The sequence below is a fragment of the Octopus bimaculoides genome, chromosome 25 (assembly GCF_046866305.1).
Source record: "Octopus bimaculoides isolate indiv1 chromosome 25, ASM4686630v1, whole genome shotgun sequence".
In the NCBI taxonomy this organism is placed as follows: domain Eukaryota; kingdom Metazoa; phylum Mollusca; class Cephalopoda; order Octopoda; family Octopodidae; genus Octopus; species Octopus bimaculoides.
This window is the reverse complement of record NC_142952.1, coordinates 229,489-241,722: the sequence shown is the minus strand read 5'-3', so window position 1 is coordinate 241,722 and position 12,234 is coordinate 229,489. Positions and strand designations below refer to the sequence as shown.

At 43.1% G+C, this 12,234-nt stretch overlaps 1 protein-coding gene across 2 annotated transcripts in view; it reads right to left on the bottom strand.

The window, feature by feature from the left end:
- LOC106875558 (uncharacterized) overlaps positions 1-12,234 on the bottom strand; it is a 37,552-nt gene that overhangs the window by 152 nt on the left and 25,166 nt on the right. For both annotated transcript variants that reach the window (XM_052976173.2, XM_052976174.2), the window contains 2 exons: positions 747-818; positions 1-157 (listed from right to left, as the gene is read on the bottom strand). The exon at positions 1-157 is cut by the window's left edge and continues 152 nt beyond it. In XM_052976173.2, the coding sequence (XP_052832133.2) occupies positions 132-157; positions 747-818 (98 nt within the window). In that variant the 3' untranslated portion in view covers positions 1-131. The remainder of the gene's footprint in view (positions 158-746; positions 819-12,234) is intronic.

The following is a 12,234-nucleotide window of genomic DNA, read 5'->3' as shown; positions in this document are numbered from 1 at the left end:
GTGGGGGAGATTTCCTTTTTTCCTTATTTTTGTTCTTATTTTCATTATAGAGTTTTTTTTTTTTAAATTGTTTCATTTTAAATATATCACAGATTAATTTCTTGTGTTCTTCTGCCGCTGGAAGTTTACTTTCACTGATATTTTGTAATTCTTGATGCTAGTCACAAAAAGTAAAAAAAAAAAGACATGTTAATTCTTGTCAAAGCTCAAATTATAATACAGCCACAAATATTTTGTTGAAACTTTGTAAAGTATAGTAGTTGTTTGCAAGGGAAGGTGGGGTGGGGGCAGTGGCAGTGACATCTTATGGTGTCAACACTATGCAATTCTTGCTGGTAAGAAATGGGGAGAGAAATTTGAAAGATCGCTTTGGTCCAATGGTAGACCATCCGTCATATTTGAAGTCCCATGGACAGCCTTGAACTTCTACCCAAAAAAGGGTTTATATGCTATTATTTGAGCTTTATGAGTTTGAAAGAACTGCAGTGTGGCATTTGCCCAGTTCTGGAACCATTTAGCCAGCTTGCCACCATAAGCGGTCAATTTTCTGTTGTGAATTCAGAATGGTGAAAGGCGAGATGCTGTGAAACAAACCCAAGATGGACAACAATGATATTGTGCTGCCAGCTGTGTAGCCTTAAAAGATAAATAAACCATTATAATCGCGACTGAGGAATTGGGATCAATTAATTTCATTGTTCTGTGAACTCGACTAAATTATAAACAATGTTAAAAATATATCTTACCTTTTAATTTGTTGTTAATCCTTTCAAGGGATTCCATAAGTCGTTGTTCTTCGAGAGATAATATTGTTGGACCTATAACGTAGCAAAAAAAAAAAAAAAAAATTTTATATTCACATATTTACAAGAGCCAACCTCTGCATAGTCATTCAACCTGCTAGAAATAGCAGCCAACTTATATATGATGGTTTATGGTGGGCACATGGAAGATGGGTGCTCAATACATGTAGAGAATATATTTTTTTTTAAACTGGAACGAATGTACGTACGTATGTACATACGTACGAAAGAACGAACGAACAAACGAACGAAAGTATGTACATACATCCGTACGAAGGAACGAAATGAAGGGCCGAACGGACGAAAGAACGAACACAAGAACAATGAACGTACGTACGTTCGTTCGTTCTGTCGTTCGTTCGTATGTACGTAGATACGTACGTACGTAAGTTCGTTCGTACGCACGTACGCATGTTTGTTCGTACGAACGTTCGTTCATACTTATGTTCGTACGTTCTTTCGTTCGTTCATACGGACATACGCACGTTCGTACCTTCATTTCGCTCCTTCATTCGCTCGTACGTACGTACGATCGTAAGTTCGTTCATTCGTTTCACTCGTTCCTATGTTCATTCGTTCGTTTTTTCGTACGTACCATCGTTCCCTCGTACGTTCATTTGTTCGTTCGTTCGTTCTTACGTATGTACGTTCTTTCGTTATTTCCTGTCTACGTAATACCTACGTAAGTTCGTTCGTAAGGACGTACGTTCGATCTTTCGTTTGTTATTACGTACGTACGTTCTTTCGTTATTTCCTGCCTACGAAATACGTACGTACGTTCGTTCGTACGTTTGTTAGGTCGTTCGTACTTTCGTTCATACGTACGCACGTACGAATGATCGAACGTACGAACGAAAAAATGAACGATCAAACGTACGAACGAAATAAACGATCGAACGAACGAACGGACGTACGTACCTACGTACGAACTAACGTACGTACGTACGAAGGAAGGAACGAACGTACGTAAGTACGTACAAACGATCGAAAAAAGGAACTAACAAAGGAACGCGCGAACGAACGAATGTACATACGAACGAATGAACGAACAAAGGAACGAAAGAACGAACATACGAATGAACGAACGAACGAAAGAATGTACTACGTACCTACGAACGAACGAACGTACGTTCTTGCGTTCGTTCGGTCGTTTATTTGTACGTATGTACGTACGTTCGTTCCTTCATTTCGTTCGTTCTTTAGTACGTACGTAAGATCGTTCGTTCATTCATTCTTACGTAGGGACGTATGTACATGCTTTCGTTCGCTCGATCGTACGCACGTACATTCGTTTGTTTGTTCGTTCTTTCTTTCGTTCGATCGTTCGTACGTTAGTTCGTACTTTCGTTCGGTAGTTCGTTCGTATGGTCGTTTATTCGTACGTATATACGTACGGACATACGTAGGTTCGTTCGTACGTATGATCGTTCGCTGTTTCATTCGTTCGTTCGATCCTTCGTACTTTCGTTTGTTCGTTCGTACGTTCATTCGTTTGTTCGTACGTACGCTCGTTCGTTCGTTCATGCGTACGTACGTTCGTACGTACGATCGGAAGTTCGTCCATTCGTACGTACGGACGTATGTACATGCTTTCGTTCGTTCGTCCGTACGTACGTATTTACGTACGCACATTCGTTTGTTCGTTCTTTCGTTTCACTAGTTCCTTTGTACGTTCATTCTTTCGTTCGTTCGTACGTACCATCGTTCCTTCGTACGTTCATTCGTTCGTACGGTCGATCTTTGGTACGTACGTACCTTCGTTGTTTCGCTCGTTCTTTCACACGTACGTTTGTTCATTCGATCATTCGTTCTTACGTACGTACGTTCTTTCGTTATTTCCTGCCTACGTAATACGTACGTACGTTCGTTCGTACGTAAGTTCGTTCGTTCGTACGTACTTACGTTCGTTCGTAAGTACGTACATACGTTCGTTCGGTCTTACGTACGTACGTTCATCCGTGTTCGATCGTTCGTACGTACGTACATTCGTCCGTTCGATCGTTTTTTCGTACGTACGTACGTATGTACGAACGTTCGTTCGTTAGTTCGTACGTACGTTCTTTCGTTCGTAAGTATGTTCGTTCGTACGTACGTTCGTTAGTACTTACGTTCGTTCGTTAGTTCTTTCGTACATTCGTACGTACGTTCGTCAGTTCCTTTGGTCGTTTATTCGTACGTATGTACGTAGGGACATGCGTACGTTCGTTCGTTGCTTCAATTCGTCCATTACTTCGTTCGTTCGAACGTACGTACATGCTTTCGTACGTTTGATCTTACGTAGGTACGTGCGTTCGTTTCACTCGTTCGTTTGTTCGTTCGTTCGATCTTTTTTTCGTTCGTTCGTTATTTCGTTTGTACGTACGTTCATTCGTTTGTTCATTCATTCGGTCTTACGTACATACGGTCATTCGTTCGTTCGTACGGTCGTACGTTTGTTTATTCGTTCGTATGTACGTACGGACATACGTACGTTCGTCCCTTCATTTCGCTCCTTCGTTCGTTCGTTCCTTCGTACGTTCGTTCGTACGTAGGTACGTACGTCCGTTCGTTCTTTCGTTCGATCGTACGTAATTACGTACGTAGTTCTTTCTTTCTTTCGTACGTACGCTCGAATGAACGAACGAACGAAGGTACCTACGTACGTACGAATGAACGAACAGACGAACGAAAGCGTGTACAGAGGTCCGTACGTACGAACGAAGGAACGAAAGAACGTACGTATGTCCGTTCGTACATACGTACGAATGAACGAACGAACGTACGAATAAGGAATGAACGTACGTACGTTCTACGAACGAAGGAAAGAACTATGTACGTACGTAAGTACGTGCGTACGAACGAACGATCGAATGAACGACAGAACGATCGAACATACGAATGAACGAACGCAGGTACGAATGTACGAATAACGAAATAACGTACGTACGTTCGTTCTTGCGTTCGTTTGGTCGTTTATTCGTACGTATGTACGTACGGACAAACGTACGTTCGTTCCTTCATTTCGTTTCTTCGTTCGTACATACGTACGATCGTTCGTTCGCTCTTTCGTACGTACAGACGTATGTACATGCTTTCGTTCGTTTGTTTGTTCGTTCGTACGTATGTACGTACGTACGAACTAACGAAAGAACGTTCGTACATACGTACGAACGACAGAATGTACGAAAGAACTGATGAATGAACGTACGTACGTTCGTACGAACGAATAAACGAACGTAAGAACGAATGTACGTTCGCACGTACTTACGAACGAAGGAAATACCGAACGAACGATAGAATGAACGACAGAACGAACGAAAGATCGAACGAACAAATGTACGTACGAACGAACGTTCGTTCTTTCGGTCGTTTATTTGTACGTATGTACGTACGGACATATGTACGTTCGTTCGTACGTACGCTCATTCTTTCCTTCATTTCGTTCCAACATACAGAAATATGTACGATCGTTCGTTCGTACGTTCGCTCGCTCATTCGTTCGTACGGACGTATGTACATGCTTTCGTTCGTACGTACATTCGTCCGTTCGATCGTTTTTTCGTACGTACGTACGTATGTACGAACGTTCGTTCGTACGTACGTTCTTTCGCTCGTTCATACGTACGTACATTCTTTCGTTCGTACGTATGTACGCTCATTCGTTCGTACGTACGTTCGATCTTTCGTTCGTTCGTACGTTTGTTCGTTCGCTAGGTCGTTCGTACGTATGTATGTACGTAAGTTCGTTCGTACGTATGTTTGTTCGTACGTTCGTTCGTTCATGCGTACGTACATTCGTTCGTACGATCGGTAGTTCGTCCATTCGTACGTACGGACGTATGTACATGCTTTCGTTCGTTCATTCGTACGTACGCACGAACGTTCGTTCGTTCGTTAGTTCGTTGGTACTTACGTACATCTGTTCGTTCGTTCTTTCGTTCATACGTACATCTGTTCGTTCGTTCTTTCGTTCATACGTACGTAAGTACGTACGCACATTCTTTCGTTCGTATGTACATACGTACTTGTTAGTTCGTTCGTTCGTACGTACGTACGCTCGTTCGCAGGTACGTACGGATGTATGAACGTATGTTCGTTCGTTCGTTCATTAGTACGCACGTACGTAAGTTCGCTCTTTTGTTCGTTCGTTTGTACGTACGTACACTACGTAATTCGTTTGATCGTTCGTACGTACGTAGGTTCGTACGAACGAACTACCTACGTACGCACGAATGAACGAACAAACGAACGAAACCATCTACAGAGGTCCGTACGTACGAACGAAGGAACGAAATAGCGTACGTACGAAAGAACGTACGTATGTCCGTACGTACATACGTACGAATGAATGAACGAACGTACTTACGTACCTACGAACGAACAAAATAACGAACGAACGAACGAATGAGCGACAGAAAGAACGTTCCTTCGTTTGGTCGTTTATTCGTACGTACGTACGTTCGTTTGTTCCTTCATTTCGTTCGATCGAACGCACGTACATTCGTTTGTTCGTTCGTTCGTACGTACGTTCATTCACACGTATGTACGTTTGTTCTTTCTTTCGTTTGTTAATTCGTACGTTACTTCGTACTTACATTCGTTCTTTCGTCAGTTGGTCTGGTCGTTTATTCGTACGTATGTACGCACGGACATACGTACGTTCGTTCTTTCCGACCATTCGTTCGTACGTATGTTTGTTCATACGTACGTACGTTCGTTCATTCGTACGTACGCACGTATGTACGAACGTTCGTTCGTTAGTTCGTTGGTACTTACGTACTTCCGTTCGTTTTTTCGTTCATATGTACATAATTACGTACGCACATTCTTTCGAATGTACGTACGTACTTGTATTAGTTCGTTCGTTCGTACGTACGCTCGTTCGTAGGTTCGATCTCTGGTACGTACGGATGTATGAACGTATGTTCGTTCATTAGTACGCACGTACGTACGTAGGTTTGTTCGTTCGTAAGTACACTACGTACATTCGTTCGTTCGTATGAACGATAGAAGGAAGGAACAAAGGAAAGAACGAACAAACGAGCGGACGTACGTACCTACGTACGAAGGAGCGAACGAAGAAACGAACGAACGAACGTACGTACATACGATCGAACAAAGGAACGAACAAAAGAAAGAACGAACGAAGAAACTAACAAACGAACGAGCGAAGGAACGTACATAGTTACGAACGTACCTACGTACGAACGAAGGAACGAAATGAAGGAACGAAAAAACGTACGTACATATATCCGTACGTACATACGTACGAATGAACGACCGAATGAACGAACGAACGTACGTACGAACGAACGACCGAAAGAACGAACGTACGACGTACCTACGTACGTACGAACGATCGAATGAACGACAGAACGAACGAACATATGTACGTATGAACGAACGTACGTTCGTTTATTCGTACGTTCCTTCATTTCGTTCTTTCTTTAGTACGTACGTACGATCGTTCGTTCGTACGCACAATCGTTCGTTCGCTCGTTCATTCATTCTTACGTAGGGACGTATGTACATGCTTTCGCTCGTTAGTTCGTTCGATCGTACGCACCTACATTCGTTTGTCCGTTCGTTCTTTCGATCGTCTGGTCGTTTATTCGTACGTATGTACGTACGGACATACGTACGTTCGTTCGTTCGCTCGTTCTTTCTTTCGATCGTTCGTACGTATGTTTATTCGTTTGTTCAGTCGTTCGTACGTTCGATCGTTCGTTCGTACTTACGTTCGTTCTTTAGTTCGTCAGTTCCTTTGGTACTTTAGTTCGTCAGTTCCTTTCGTACTTTCGTTCGTTCGATCATTCGTACGTATGTACGCAAGTTCGTTCGTACGTACGTATGTTTGTTCGTACGTACGTACGTTCGTTCGTTCTTTCATAAAAACGTACGTATGTCCGAACGTTAGTACGTTCGTTCATACGTACTTAATTACGTACGCACGTTGTTTCTTTCGTTCGTTCATTTGTATGTACGTACGTACTGGTGTTATTTCGTTCGTTCATACGTACGTACGACCGTTCGCAGGCTCGATCGCTCGTACGTACGGATGTATGAACGTATGTTCGTTCGTTCTTTCATTAGTACGCACGTACGTAAGTATGTACGTACGTTCATTCGTACGTACGTACGTTCATTCGTACGTAGGTTTGTTTGAACGAACGATCGAAGGAAGGAATGAACAAAGAACGAACAAACGAACGGACGTACGTACCTACGTACGAAGGAGCGAACGAACAAACGAACGAACGAACGTACGTACATACGATCGAACAAAGGAACGAACAAAAGAAAGAACGAACGAAGAAACTAACAAACGAACGAGCGAACGAACGCACATAGTTACGAACGTACCTACGTACGTACGAATGAACGAACAAATGAACGAAAGCATGTACAGAGGTCCGTACGTACGAACGAAGGAACGAAAGAACGTACGTACATATGTCCGTACGTACATACGTACGAATGAACGACCAAATGAACGAACGAATGTACGTACGTACGAACGAACGACCGAAAGAACGACGTACCTACGAACGAACGAACGATCGAATGAACGACAGAACGAACGAACATATGTACGTATGAACGAACGTACGTTCGTTTATTCGTACGTTCCTTCATTTCGTTCTTTCTTTAGTACGAACTAACGAAAGAATAAACGAACGAACGCACGTACATACCTCCGTACGTACGAACGAATGAACGAGCGAACGTACGAATGAAGAAACGAAATGAAAGAAAGAACGAACGTACATATGTCCGTACGTACATACGTACGAATAACGAACAAACGGAAGAACGAACGTACGTACGTTCATTCGTCAGTTCGTTCGTACATTCTGTCGTTCGTACATACGTACGTTCGTTCGTTCATTTGGTCGTTCATACGTACGCACGTGCGTTCGTTCGTACGTAGGTACGTACGTAAGTTTGTTCGTTCTTTGTTCATTCCTTCGTTCGATCGTTCGTTCAAACAAACCTACGTACGAATTAACGTACGTACGTACGAACGAACAAACGTACATACTTACGTACGAACGAACAAAGGAACGAGTGAAACGAAAGAACGAACGAATGTACGTACGTAAATACGTACGTGCGAACGAACATACCTACGTACGAACAAACGAACGAAAGCATGTACATACATCCGTGCGTACGAACGAATGAACGAGCGATGGTACATACGTACGAACGAATGGACGAAACGAAGGAACAAATGAACGTACGTATGTCCGTACGTACATACGTACGAATAAACGACCAAAGGAACTGACGAACTAAAGAACGAACGTAAGAACGAACGATCGAACGAACAAACGTACGAACGAACGTACGTATGTCCGTACGTACATACGTACGAATAAACGACCAGACGATCGAAAGAACGAACGAACAAACGAATGTAGGTGCGTACGATCGAACGAACTAACGAGCGAAAGCATGTACATACGTCCCTACGTAAGAATGAATGAACGAGCGAACGAACGATTGTGCGTACGAACGAACGATCGTACGTACGTACTAAAGAAGGAACGAAATGAAGGAACGTACGAATAAACGAACGTACGTTCGTTCATACGTACATATGTTCGTTCGTTCTGTCGTTCATTCGATCGTTCGTTCGTTCGTACGTACGTAGGTACGTCGTTCTTTCGGTCGTTCGTTCGTACGTACGTTCGTTCGTACGTACATTCGTTCGTTCATTTGGTCGTTCATTCGTACGTATGTACGTACGTTTTTTCGTTCCTTCATTTCGTTCCTTCGTTCGTACGTACGGACCTCTGTACATGCTTTCGTTCATTTGTTCGTTCATTCGTACGTACGTAGGTACGTTCGTAACTATGTACGTTCGTTCGCTCGTTCGTTTGTTAGTTTCGTCGTTCGTTCTTTCTTTTGTTCGTTCCTTTGTTCGATCGTATGTACGTACGTTCGTTTGTTCGTTTGTTCGTTCGCTCCTTCGTACGTAGGTACGTACGTCCGTTCGTTTGTTCGTTCTTTTCTTTGTTCCTTCCTTCGATCGTTCATTCTTTCGTTCGTACGAACGAACGAATGTACGTAGTGTACTTACGAACGAACAAACCTACGTACGTACGTGCGTACTAATGAACGAACATACGTTCATACATCCGTACGTACCAGAGATCGAACCTACGAACGAGCGTACGTACGAACGAGCGAACTAATACAAGTACGTACGTACATACGAAAGAATGTGCGTACGTAATTATGTACGTATGAACGAACAAACGAACGGAAGTACGTAAGTACCAACGAACTAACGAACGAACGTTCGTACATACGTGCGTACGTACGAATGAACGAACGTACGTACGTATGAACAAACATACGTACGAACGAACAAACGTACGAACGAATGGTCGGAAAGAACGAACGTACGTATGTCCGTGCGTACATACGTACGAATAAACGACCAGACCAACTGACGAAAGAACGAATGTAAGTACGAAGTAACGTACGAATTAACAAACGAAAGAACAAACGTACATACGTGTGAATGAACGTACGTACGAACGAACAAACGAATGTACGTGCGTACGATCGAACGAAAGCATGTACATACGTCCCTGCGTAAGAATGAATGAACGAGCGAACGAACGATCGTACGTACATACTAAAGAAAGAACGAAATGAAGGAACAAACGAACGTACGTACGTACGAATAAACGACCAAACGAAGGAACGAACGTATGTTCGTTCTTTCTGTCGTTCGTTCGTTCGTAGGTACGTAAGTACGTTCGTTCATTCATTCGTACGTATGTATGTACGGACATACGTACGTTCTTTCGTACGTACGCTCTTTCGTTCCTTCGTTCGTACGTACGGACCTCTGTAGATGCTTTCGTTCGTTTGTTCGTTCATTCGTACGTACGTAGGTAGTTCGTTCGTACGAACCTACGTACGTACGAACAATCAAACGAATTACGTAGTGTACGTACGTACAAACGAACGAACAAAAGAGCGAACTTACGTACGTGCGTACTAATGAACGAACGAACGAACATACGTTCATACATCCGTACGTACCAGCGATCGAACCTGCGAACGAGCGTACGTACATACGAACGAAAGAATGTGCGTACGTACTTACGTACGTATGAACGAAAGAACGAACGAACAGATGTACGTATGAACGAAAGAACGAACGAACAGATGTACGTACGTACCAACGAACTAACGAACGAACGAACGTTCGTGCGTACGTACGAATGAACGAACGTACGTACGTACAAACGACCTAACGAACGAACAAACGTACGTACGTATTACGTAGGCAGCAAATAAGGAAAGATCGAAGTACGTATGTACGTACTTACGAACGAACGAACGAACGAAAGCATGTACATACGTCCGTACGTACGAATGGACGAACTTCCGATCGTACGAACGAACGTACGTACGCATGAACGAACGAACGTACGAACAAACATACGTACGAACGAACTTACGTACATACATACGTACGAACGACCTAGCGAACGAACAAACGTACGAACGAACGAAAGATCGAATGTACGTACGTATTACGTGGGCAGGTAATAACGAAAGAACGTACGTAAGTAAGAACGAACGAATGATCGAACGAACAAACTTACATACGAACGAAGGAACGAACGAACGAATGAAAGAACGTACGTACGAACGAACAAAGGAACAGGTGAAACGAAAGAACGAACGAATGTACGTACGTAAATATGTACGTACGTACAAACGAAAGAGAGAACGAACGAACGTACCTGCGTACGAACAAATGAACGAAAGCAGGTACATACGTCCGTACGTACGAACTTACGATCGTACGTACGAACGAACGAAGGAGCGGAATGAAGGGACGAACGAACGTACGTACATACGAACGAATAAACGAACTGACGACCGTACGAACGATTGAAAGAACGAACGAACGTACGCATGTCCGTACGTACATACGTACGAATAAACGACCAAAGGAACTGACGAACGTACGTACGAATGTACGAAAGAACTAACGAACGAACGTAAGTACTAACGAACGTACGTACGAACGAATGAGCGTACATACGTACGAACGAAAGAATGTACGTACGTATGAACGAACGAAAGAACGTACGTACGAACGAACGTTCGTACATACGTACGTACGTATGAAAAAACGATCGAACGGACGAATGTACATACGAACGAAAGCATGTACATACGTCCGTACGAACGAATGAGCGAGCGAACGTACGAACGAACGATCGTACATATGTCTGTATGTTGGAACGAAATGAAGGAAAGAATGAGCGTACGTACGAACGAACGTACATATGTCCGTACGTACATACGTACAAATAAACGACCGAAAGAACGAACGTTCGTTCGTACGTACATTTGTTCGTTCGATCTTTCGTTCGTTCTGTCGTTCATTCGATCGTTTGTTCGGTATTTCCTTCGTTCGTAAGTACGTACGAACGTACATTCGTTCTTACGTTCGTTTATTCGTTCGTACGAACGTACGTACGTTCATTCATCAGTTCTTTCGTACATTCTGTCGTTCGTACGTATGTACGAACGTTCTTTCGTTAGTTCGTACGTACGTACATACGTACGAACGAACATACAAACGAACGAAAGCATGTACATACGTCTGTACGTACGAAAGAGCGAACGAACGATCGTACGTATGTACTAACGAAGAAACGAAATGAAGGAACGAACGTACGTTTGTCCGTACGTACATACGTACGAATAAACGACCAAACGAACGCAAGAACGAACGTACGTACGTTATTTCGTTATTCGTACATTCGTTCGTTCGTACCTGCGTTCGTTTATTCGTTCGTTCTTACGTATGTTCGATCGTTCTGTCGTTCATTCGACCGTTCGTTCGTACGCACGTACTTACGTACGTACATACGTTCTTTCCTTCGTTCGTAGAACGTACGTACGTTCATTCCTTATTCGTACGTTCGTTCGTTCATTTGTTCGTTCATTCGTACGTATGTACGAACGGACATACGTACGTTCTTTCGTTCCTTCATTTCGTTCCTTCGTTCGTACTTTCGTTCGTACGTACGGACCTCTGTACACGCTTTCGTTCGTCTGTTCGTTCATTCGTACGTACGTAGGTACCTTCGTTCGTTCGCTCGTTCGTTTGCTCGTTCGTTCGTTCATTCGAGCGTACGTACGAACGAGCGAACGTACGTACGAACGAACGAACTTACGTATGTACGTATGTACGTACGTAGGCAGGAAATAACGAAAGAAAATACGTACGTAAGAACGAACGTACGTATGTACGTAGGCACGAACGAATTTACGGACGTGCGTATGTACGTACGAACGAAAGAAAGAAGGAATGAACGTACGAACAAAAGTATGAACGTACGAAAGAACGTACGTACGTACAAACAAACGAACGAACATACGTACGTGCGAAGGAAAAAACGAACGT